General features: G+C 36.4%; 1 protein-coding gene across 4 annotated transcripts in view; it reads right to left on the bottom strand.

The window, feature by feature from the left end:
* Positions 1-2188: 2188 nt before the first annotated feature.
* LOC137158193 (protein unc-13 homolog A-like) overlaps positions 2189-12093 on the bottom strand; it is a 95815-nt gene continuing 85910 nt past the window's right edge. For 3 of the 4 annotated variants that reach the window (XM_067555864.1, XM_067555867.1, XM_067555868.1), the window contains one exon: positions 4997-5445. In XM_067555864.1, coding sequence (XP_067411965.1) covers positions 5314-5445 — 132 coding nt within the window. In that variant the 3' untranslated portion in view covers positions 4997-5313. Of the gene's footprint in view, positions 2344-4996; positions 5446-12093 lie in introns of those variants that run through there. The other variant, XM_067555869.1, reaches the window with a different exon arrangement.

Raw genomic sequence — 12093 nt, 5'->3', positions numbered from 1 at the left:
ATGGACACTTCAGTCTAGCAGAGAAAGGTAGGGTGACCGGGGTAGCAAGTGTGAAAAATCAGGACAGGGGGTGAGCGATAATAGGCATCTATATAAGACAAAGCCTTGAATATCACGACTGTCCCTATAAAAATCGAGATATCTGGTCACTCTAACAGAAAGGTATAACACGATCGAAAGGCTGGAATTTTAAGCTAAACATAAGCTAGAAATAAGGCATAAATTTTTAATGTCGAGAGTTATTAACCATTGGCACAATTTACCAAGGGTCATGGTAGATTTTCTATCACTGAGAATTTTTAAATCAAGAGAGAGATCTGCTCTCGGAATTATTTTGGTGATGTTCTATGGCCTGGGTTGTCTGGGATGTCAGACTAGATGGTCACAATAACCCCTTCTGGCCTCGGAATCTGAAGGCTGTGGAAACTAAAGCACAGAGAGGTTCACTAGCCACAAGTCACACGAGTCAACGTCAGACTAAGAACTTGCAGCCATGTCTCCAGAGTCCCACTGTATGCTCCAGCCACTTTAGTACGCTGCCACCCTCATCTAAGGTCTGGCCTAGTACGCAAGTTTTACTAGCCTATCTATGCCCATTGGGGTGTGATTTATTTTTTTTAAACCAATATAGCTATGCTGGTAAAACTCCTAATAAAGACAGTTATGACAGAATAACTGTGCTTTTATTAGTCTATCATCATATGCTGGTCAGGGGAACATAAGATATATTGGTATAAGCCCTTTAATTTTACTCTGGTGTAATTGTGTCCATGCTAGATGATTTTGCTAGTTTAACTACACTGGTATAATTTAATTAATAAAACCCTCTAGTGTAGACATGGCCTCATTCAAATGAGCTTGATTTGAAGAAATATTGTGCTGCTGCTTTTTACTGTTCTTATATAATGATAATTATGAGTTGCATTATGAAGTGCTCCATGACCTGCTTGTAAAGGTTGTTACATAAATGCATTTTTGCGTAACATTGCACATACTGTATAGTTGACCTTTCTACAGACCCTGGCAAAGAAAGAACTGCACTAGGGTGGCTCTTTTTCTCTGTTGGACAACTGCTGTCTGCCAGATGATTTTCCCCTGTGGGGGAACTGCAGGGTTCTGTCACCCTTTCTGCTCAATGCACACAGGAGGCCATTACTGGGGATAGTGGCTCGCAGTGCTATCAATATGACAATGACACTGAACTCTACGTCTCAGCTTTACTGAACCCAGATGTTATAAATGTTCATCAGCTTTCTCAGTATCAGTACAAGAATGAAGTTTGAATGAGAGCTGGCAGGCTGCAGCTCAGTAGGAATAGGACAGAGATTATTCCAGACACACCTGCATCTTCAACTGAAGGAGCATACTAACATTTTATTACTAACATTTACAAACTAGGGTTCCTTACTTTTTTTATGCTCAAACACCAGTAGCAGCCAAGATCGCCTTTTCCCATCTGCATATGCCTAGGAAGCTGTGACCATTGTCCATAAAGATCACTTGGAAACTTCATCCATAATGCAGAATATGGCTGTCCACTTATTCAGCAGTACTTCTCATATGTAGCATATTACTCACACATCTGTGCAACACTGAGAACTGGCTTCCAACTCATACAGTTCAAGCTGCTTATTTTTAACCTATAAAGCCCTTCATGGTTTGCATCCTGGATGTCTTAAAGAGATTGTCTCTCTGCTAATGTTCTAAAGTTTTATGACAGGCGCACTCTATAAACTGGAAGAATAAGCAAAACAGAGAAGTGTCAAAATGGCTGACCTACTTAACTAGAAGACAGATTAGATCAAAGAAGGAAAAGAATCAGATGAATGTCACCTAACTTATGCTGTACAATCTATTTGACTGCATGCTTTTCAAGTAGGTTATGCAAACTAATCTACAGAGTATATAGCAGAGCTATATTGCAAGACACTTCTTAGCAACTTGGTATTCATGTACTTTATACGCTATGGGCTAGATTTTGAACTCAGTTACACTAACACAACACAGTAACTGGTAATAAAGTGGAGTGACTAAAGTATTGATGTAACTATGTTGACTAACTTTATTTACACCAGTGTGGCTTAGATCAGAATTTGGCCATACAGCATATCATTTAACATTGTGGATTAGTGACTACAGCAAGTGGGTCTCTTACATTTGAGCTACTTAACAGTATATAGGAATATATTTTTCAAACTATCTATAAAGAAAGGCCTTCTATAATTTCCCAGCCATGTGGGGCATTTCTTTTGTACAGGAAATAAAATTTCATTTTCCTTTATCACCACGGACAAATAGAGGGTGTGGATGGCTGGTATATTTTCATGACAATTTTGCCGGTTACTGTAAAGAGAATATCTGAGTTTTATAAACATTTTATTTTGCAATAATCTTTTCAGATGCAGTACTACTATTTTTCCTACAGTTACGTGCTACTTCATGATACTATATGCATTTGTCAATGAAAAGAGATTATGTATCCCCCCAATTTTGACTCTAGTAAGTGGTCCACACATGTAGATGAATAACCAAGGCTTAATTGTTAAGGATGCAGGCATATCTCCTGTATTTTTCTCCACAGAACTAATTGTCCAATACAGAATTAATAACTAAAAATAGAAAATCATAGTTAAGCAAATTGTTCCTTAGGGCACTGTGACAGTGATCTTAACTAAAGCTACAGATCAGAATAAATGCTTTAAGAAATATGATACAACTATATTTCTTCCTAAGTGTAAGATTTTTAATTTTAATAATATCCATTTTTCCTTAGTAATGAGTAAGTGGCTTAATATACTCTATCCAAATATACTGTAAATGTACACAAGATTTTTAAAGTAAGAGGGGTTGGTTGGCACATAGCATCAGTGTTATCTGATGGTTAACCATATTACTGTATTAAACTAGCTTTAAAAAATTCCTACGTGTGTCTGACTGGGCCTCAACCCATTTCAGTTATCCCTAACAAAAATCCAGAATACAGGGGGCGGGAGGGAGGGAGAAGGAATCAAATAATCAACATACACAGTGGTGATACAAAAACTAATATCAGCCACAAGGTATGTTTCATCTTTTACAATTGGATGCATATTATACATAAACCTATTTTATTTAACATTTATTTCTTTTCACAAGCTAGTAAGATTTAGTATGGATCCTTTAAAAAAAAAAAAAAAAAAAGACTATTCCTATGTAAAGTTCTATACAATAGAAGTATTTAGAGAAAAGTAAATCTATCAAGCCATATTAATAATTATAAGTACTAGTTTAGTAGAATTCAAATTAATGTTATCAGATTACAGTAGATATTGTGGATTTTTAATTTATAGACAACATTGTGAGTGTATAAAATTCTTCATTGTTTTGTGCAATGTTACAATAAAAATAAATATAAATTTTTTATTCTAAATGATCAGATAAATAGAATATCAATATATCATATTTATGGGTGAATCTTGATTCAATTCTTATTTTGGCAAACTCCCATTGCCTTCTGTACGATTTCTCTCCCATAAGGACTTCAGTATCAGGCCCATAAGGCATAAGTTATAAATTGACATTGTATTGCATATACCACAAATGCAGAGAGGATAGCCATGTAATAAACTGAAAGCACATCTACAAAATTTCATTTATCATGGGCTTTTCATGGCCTCACCTCCATTCTGACCACTAAGCTATATCTCTGAGAGTTACTCAAACACTCCAAACCCTTGAGCAGGTTTAAATAACCACTATTTTTTCCCATTACTCAGCAACCAATAATCCCCATTCTTTCCCCCTAAATACACAATTTCAACCTCCGAATGACATTGGCCTGAGGCTCAGGATAAGCAATATTCAGATCTGGAGCAGTGACAGATTTAAAATGGAATATCCTCCATACCGTTTGAAAGATTTGATTCTCAGCTTTCAAGAGACATGTAGCGCCATGATATCTATCCATGGAAGGTCTGAAGGTATGAGGGTTTACATTTGTGACATTTTCAATTGATACAAAAATGCATTTTAGGTAATTTGTAGAGGTCTTAAAATATATTTGTTATATTCTCATTCTCTCCCCACCTTCCAAAGCCCCCGATTGTGAAACAGACTAGGGGAACCTGTTTACAGGTAGAATGATATAAAAAAAGTCCCCTATGTGTTAAATATTTTCTAAAAAACTTCTAAAATAATAGTTCTGTTAAACACGTGGAACATACAGAATACATGATGCTAAGGGGTTGGTATTATGGCTCTTATTTAAGTTGGCCTGTGACATTCACTTGGTGCATTGATCCTTGAGAAAATGCCATGATCACACCCTAACTCATGCTGAGAGAAAACAGTTATGTTACAACACAGCATTATGTGTTACATTTACACACACATACACACAAACACACACACCCAACCCGCAACTCCCCTTGATGTCAATGAAAACTGGAGGTGTTTAGTACACATCAGGATTTGGCCCTTGTAACAAGGTAGCTTGCCACTTTATGGGTCAGGGGCCACCCAGCCCTGGTCAATTATCAGACCCAGCTGGAAAGGCAGTAAGTGATTAGAAAAGCCAGCAAGTGGCTCGGTCAAGGGGGGACTGCAGAGAGAAGCTGCAGGAAGAGAGAGTCTCCTGCAGCAGTACCTGAGGGAGGAAGACTCCAGGTGTTAGGCCTCAGGAGTTGTGGCTGGGCAGGAAGTTCCAGGTGGAAGTATTTGTTTTCCTTTTATGAGTTTGTAGTCATTTTGGACAATAAATGGAGCCCAGAACCAAAAGCTAAATACTAATATATTGTAGGTGATAATTCCCAAGACTGCTGAGGAAGCCAGCTTTATCATGGCTCCAAAGTTGAAAACATTTTCTCCACATCCCTATATACATAATAATTCACAAAATACCTATTTATTTTGAAATCACAATAAACTTGCTTTTGATTCCATTTACTGGTGAGTTAAACCAGTCAATATCCTTCTAAACATTTACTTTAATTTTCTATCAAAAAACAAGCACCTCTACTTCAGAACCCCAACTTTAATGAATTCTGTGGGAAATACAATAGAGTCTTTACAAAAATGTGATTAAGCGCCAAAGAATTTTGATGCTTCAGAGAGTTTTGTTCTAGTTCAAAGATATCCAGTTTGCCATAATGGTCTCAAGAGTCAAAATAAACCATACATCATAAAATACATCATATCCTTAGACCCAGGACTACTTTTAAATACAAAATTTTAAGAACAGATTTTCACACTAGGAAAAGATTTAAAACATATTTCACTTAAATCAACCAAGTTACTTGCAATATTCACAGAGCTCATTGACACTTCTGTTAATTATTAATGATGTTTTAAAGTAGCATTCATTTCCTTCTCCTTGATTCCGTTCTGAAGTCCCAGCACTATGTGTGTGACGTCACAAGCATTTTCACAGCAACACACCAATGATATCAGCACAGCATTATGACTTCGCTGCAGGATCAGACAAATAGTCAAGAAGAAAACACTTATATGGGTACAAATACCACCAACTATGAGCAAAAAGAAAATAGAAAATGAAACTGTTTTCTGTGAATGCTTTTTTTTTTTTTTACACCTCTGAGTGAAATCTCTCAAAGTGAAGGTTAACAACATCTGTTTTCATAACAAGCTTTTCAGTGTAACACAAGCAGCATGAAGATGATGCACAGCCGATATTTCATCTCAGCTCACTATAATACACTCTCCAACAACTTTTAGTCTGAGTAGTATTTTCTCTAGACATTTTTACTTGTATATAGACCGTTTACATTGTAAGAATCAGAATTTTAGAACACTGATATGAATCAGTACCCTTAATTTCTATTTTATTATTCCGATATTGTACCATTTAGTAAATAAATGTATAACATACTAAAAAAGGGTGACTATTTTTAGTTTATATCAGCACTGACAGCATAATTCAGAATACAAACATCTCCAATTTGTATTTATCATTCATTCTGAATTATGACTAAACCTTTATAGTTAGGATAGGCTTTTTACACCTTACCATGCAGTCAAATAGTGTTTGCCAAAAAAAGCTTTTGAGGCACTAGAACTACTGAAAGCTAAGGGGTAATGTCATTATTAAGAGTCTGAAACAGACATTAACCCTTTGTGTCACAATGCATTATGAAGAAATGTTACTTTAAAAATTGCCAGGATGCCAATTAAGCAGATGACTGAATGTTTTGAAAGATGTGAGGACTGAACAAGCAAATGGACTTTACTTTTCCATGGGATTTAAATGCTTGTGTTTCAGATTTATTTTACCATATATGCCCATCAAAAACACGTATTAGTCCCTTCATTTTAGAGACACGTGGTTTTACATTTGGTCTAAACTACAAATAAAACATTCAGTTTTATCAGTGGGAGAAAAACGACTGCTCATACAAAAGTAACATGGGAGATCAGTCTAAATGCTTTAAAGAAAGTAAAAGGAAGGGTCAATGAACACTCTCTAGCATCTATTTGAGCTTCAAATAACTCTTCCTCTTTCCTTCTATAAAATGAGAAATAGGCACACTTTTACAGTAAAAACACTGTTTTAAGTGCTCATCTCTGACAATTGAAGGTGGTAAATATTACTATCTTATTATTTAAAGATGCCTTCTATTGAATCTACTGTGATATTCATAAGGGTATTAAATGGTTACTCTTTGTTAGGCTATGGGTTTTGGGGAAAGAAGATAGTATTCTTATATATGAGTATAGATGTGAAACAGAATCAAGCATATATTTTAAGCAAAACTGTCTCTTCAAAGCAAAGCTGCAGGGTGTTCATCTTGAAAGATTAATCAAGACCCAGAAATGCATAACCATCTGTAAAGCTCAATTTATTACTAATCCTATCATGAACTAGAAAAAGTATTGAACAATACAACCAAAATGTACCACATCTTCACTATTGGTTCAAATCTGTAAATAATTCCATTTGGTTTTTTTAATATTGTGTCGACATTGTCTTTAAAATGCTCCAACTCTGTTTAAAATAAAATCTGACTTAAAGAACTGGGGTGACTCCTGCACATTTATTTTCTGACAAAGGTATTTCATTAAACTTACAGTGTGAACTTACCAACATCATAACATTGCAAGTGAAAGCATTTTAATAAAGTGTTGAATCAAAGTCCGAGAGCTTTGATAGTAAGAACATTGTAGAATTAGAAAATAAAGCAGTTACAAATCAATGCATTACATTAGCTAGAACAGTGGGAGGTACATGGAGAATGAAAATAATGAGGAGAAACAAAGAAAAGACAGAAAATATATGCAGACTAGGTGCTATAGTAGAAAGAGTACATACCTGTATTAAATTCTTCTTAAAAAATAAAAAATTACATGCCAGCTCTATAATATTTTCCTTTTATGCAGAAATACTGTACACAACCCCATGCCTATTCTTCATTCAGCCATAAAACGGTACAACAAAACATGAAGCTGCTTCACAGTGATTCAACTCAAGTGCAATCAGGCATGCTGCTAGTCTGCAATGGTATCCGTTCTCCTAAATTCCATCGTGTTCCCTAGGCAGCATTAGATGCCTTTTTTTTTTTTTTTTTACAACTTAGCTATTAGCATAAAACTGATTTTGCTCTTCTTAGCTGATAAGTCCTTCTGCATCTCAATTCTATTTCAGCAAAATGGGAGTCAATTTCCTTATTCCTATTCAAATACAACATCAACAACCGAGAGTAGTAAGCATCCTGGTGTTTTATGTGCTAGTAAGTTCACCCATCGCGGTTTTCTCCTGCCACTGCTTCTGAATGCAGTATTCACTGCAATAGCCACAGCCCTCCTGTGGGGAAGGCAGCTCCTCTGCTTCACAGATTGAGTAAAACAGGCTTAGTGAGAGTCCTTGCTCACAGAAACAACACATGTGATGCTCCCTGAAAGCTAGCAGGTGCATCACTGGCCATAACACTGATAACACTGTAAGGTGCTGCCTCTTGCTTGGTGAAGAAATCTGGTTGCTAGGGCCATGTCTCATCTAATCTTTCATTTATCAAGTCAGAATTGATTGACTGCATATTAACAAACATTCAGTACAAAATTGTGTGTGTGTACTTTAAAACATCAATTGATTTACCAGCGTGTGGGGTTTCAAAAATACACAAGGGTCACGTTTAGTGTATTATGCATACACATTCAGCACTGTTTTACACATCACAATTATACCAATACATCCAGTAAAACCTTATATAAAATCACGAGAGGCACAAAAAAATTACACATCGATTATATATGTTCAAATTTTACATATCTACATATAAGTATGCAGCATATGCACATGCACATACATGAACTCCTTTTACTGTCACATTACCCATAGCTCTTAATAACCGAAAATCTATTAGCAGTTAAATGTTAAAAAACCCTAGATTTTCATACGGTACATTGCATATAAACTTGTTCATACATATGAAGAAACAACTTTCTAACTGCTGGTAATACCTGAAGTACCTATAACTTAATGATCTGGTAACTTTTCTTCAATGGCTTCAAGAATGACTAGAATTCAAGACTTTTTTAAAAAAATTATATATCACCAAAAAAGATTTAAGTACATCAGAAGCAGGAAGCCTGCTAACAACCAGTGGGACCACTGGACAATTTAGATGCTAACGGAGCACTCAAAGAAGATAAGGCCATTGCAGAGAAACTAAATGAATTCTTTGCATCGGTTTCATGGCTGAAGATGTGAGGGATATTCCCAAACATAAGCCATTCTTTTTAGGTGACAAATCTGAGGACATTAGAGGTGGTTTTGGAACAAATTGATAAATTAAACAGTAATCAGTCACCAGTATTAAATGGTATTCACCCAAGAGTTCTGAAGGAACTAAAACATGAAATTGCAGAGCTATTAACTGTGGTATGAAATCTATCATTTAAATCAGCTTCTGTACCAAATGACTGGAGGATGGCTACTGTGATGCCAATTTTTTTTAAAAAGCTCCAAATGTGATCCCAGCAATTACAGATTGGTAAGCCTAACTTCACTACCAGGCAAGTTGGTTGAAACTAAGAACATAAATATCAGACACATAGATGAATACAATTTGTTGGAGGAAGAATCAACATAGTTTTTCTAAAGGGAAATCATGCCTCATCAATCTATTAGAATTCTTTGAGGGGGGTCAACAAGCACGTGGACGAGGGTGATCCAGTGAATATAGTGTACTAAGATTTTCAGAAAGCCTTTTGACAAGGTGTGACACACTGCACCCCCCATGATCAGCCTTATAGTGTAATTGTGTATTTTTTCATGCAAAGTATGTCAAGTAAGATGTTTCTGGAATGCTCATGACGTGCTGAACATTATTGTTATATAATATTTTTGTTACAATGTCATGTGTATGGTTATGAGACTTCACTATTTGATATGCCCAAGGATGTGTCTCATGGCTTAAAACATATCCAAGCAAGAGTCTCTGAGCAGAGGAGCTGTTCACACCTCACTAAGGCATGCATAAAACAAACCCAGCTCCACAGCATTCCAAGAACAAAGGACTGGTCTAGGTATCAACAAAGGATCAAGGGACTCTCAAGTAAGCCATCCCCTTTTCCTTGGCCAGCTTGGAGCCACGATAAGGTAATGCTCACTAACTCAGGACATGGATGAACCCATACAAGGACATTGTTTGTCAATTGACCCTGAAGGGGGTGGCAAGCCCCATAGGGAAGAAGGAACATTTTAAAAAGGGGAGACATTTTTGCAATCCTCCCTCTCTTCCATCTCCATCTACAAACACCACCAAGCAATTGAAGTGCTGATGTGGGGGAGCCTGGCTCGAAAAGAATCCATCTAAGTTTGTAAGGTTGCTGAAAGTGTTACGCTTAGATTAGAATGTGTTTTGTTTTTTTGTTTTCTCTTGATCAAATCTGACTTGTTTTCCTGTGACATAAACATTTAAAGTCTTTCTGCACTTAATATATTTGTTTGTTTTATCTAAAAGAGTGCATTTGGTTTAGGGTGTGTTAGAGACTCCGTTTGAAGTGACAAAGCTGGCTCATATCAATTCCTGTGTTAAACTGACAAACTGATTATGAGCTTGCAGTGTCCAGTAGGCATCACTGAACATTATAAGACAGAAGTTCCTAGGGTTGCATCTTGGACTGGGGGATATTGGCTGAGGTCCTTCTGTTGCATGAGCTAAAGAGTGGCTTGCCAGAAGCACTCACCCAGGCAGTTGGGAGCAACTTACTTGCTGGAGGCTGTGTGTAATCTGCCAGGAGTGGGAGTTCATACAGCAAAGAAGAGTAAGATGGGCTCCAGGAGTGGGGGACTGGGGTGACACAGTAATTCACCAATCCAGATTGTAGAGGGGAAAGTCACACAAGGCCCCTCACTAAAGGCTCTTAAGCAAAGTAAGCTGTCATGGGATAAGAGGGAAGGTCCTCTCCTGCATCAGTAACTGGTTAAAAGATAGGAAACAAAGGGTAGGAATAAATGGTAAGTTTTCAGAATGGACAGAGGTAGATAGTGATGTCTCTCAGGAGTCTGTATTGGGACCAATACAGTTCAACATATTCATAAATGATCTGGAAAAAGAGGTAAACTGTGAGGTGGCAAAATTTGCAGATGATACAAAACTAATCAAGAAAGTTAAGTCCAAAGCAGACTGCGAAGAGTTACAAAGAGATCTCACAAAACTGAGTGACTGGGCAACAAAATGGCAGATGAAATTCAATGTTGATAAATGCTAAGTAATGCACGTTGGAAAACAATCTCAAGTATAGATATAAAATGATGGGGTCTAAATTAGCTGTTAACACTCAAGAAAGAACTTGGCGTTATTGTGAATAGTTCTTTGAAAACATCCACTCAGTGTGCAGCAGCAGACAAAAAAGCTAACAGAATCATTAGGAAAGGAATAGATAAAACAGAATATATCATATTGCCTCTTTATAAATCCATGGTACACCCACATCTTGAATACTGCATGCTGATCTGGCCATCCCATCTCAAAAAATATATATTTGAATTAAAAAAAGTACAGAAAAGGGCAACAAAAATGATTAAGGGTATGGAACAGCTTCCATATGAGGAGAGATTAAAGCAGGGACATTTCAGTTTGGAAAAGAAACGACTAAGGGGGGATATGATAGAGGTCTATAAAATCATGACTGGTGTGGAGAAATAACTAACGAAAGTTATTTATTCCTTCTCATAACACAAGAACTAGGGGTCACCAAATGAAATTAATCAGCAGCAGGTTTAAAATCAACAAAAGGAAGTATTTCTTCACACAATGCACAGTCAACCTGTGGAACTCTTTGCCAGAAGATGTTGTGAAGGCCGAGATTATAAGAGAGTTGAAAAAAGAATTAGATAAATTCATGGAGGATACTCCATCAATGGCCATTAGCCAGGATGGGCAGGTATGCAAAACTATGTTCTCAAGTATCCCTAACATCTGTTTGCCAGAAGATGGGAATGGATGACAGGGGATAGATCACTTGATGATTCCATTCTGTTCATTCCCTCTGAAGCACCTGGCATTGGCCCTGTCAGAAGACAGAGATACTGGGCTACATGGATCATTGGTCTGACCCACTATGGCTGTTCTTATGTTCTAAACCAATTACAATTTATTTAAGCTTTATGAATAATAAATTTTACTTCCTGCAATCATAGCATTATCGTCACTACACAATGAGATTTTCAGAAAACAATGGGGTTTTTTTGTGGAGAAGACTGATTGACTAAAATGAAATTAAATACTCAGAGCATAATATAACTATATGTAGGATAATAAAGTTATTTTTCAGAGGTTTCCAGTCCACAGGCATTATTATGACAAACAATATTATAGAGCATAATCTTTAAAATGCTGTCCTGTTGTAATTTCTGCTGCCTATAAACATCGCATATTTACATCAGAATTATATTTATACTTCTAAGCAAAATTAATGCACCTTTTGTCACACCAGTTCTGCTGATAGCACAATTATGAACCTATGACCTAAGGACTTTGGTTAAAAACAAAGTATTTCATGTAAATCTATATATTCTATATGTTCTCCAAGTCTTCCACATTGTTGCCACAGGCAAAGAAGAAAATTACATTAATTATTTACACAAATAATGCT

This window comes from Emydura macquarii, unplaced genomic scaffold (assembly GCF_026122565.2).
Source record: "Emydura macquarii macquarii isolate MOO-44397 ecotype Brisbane River unplaced genomic scaffold, CSIRO-AGI_Emac_v2 contig_1644, whole genome shotgun sequence".
NCBI lineage: Eukaryota > Metazoa > Chordata > Testudines > Chelidae > Emydura > Emydura macquarii.
This window is presented reverse-complemented; position numbering and strand designations above follow the sequence as displayed.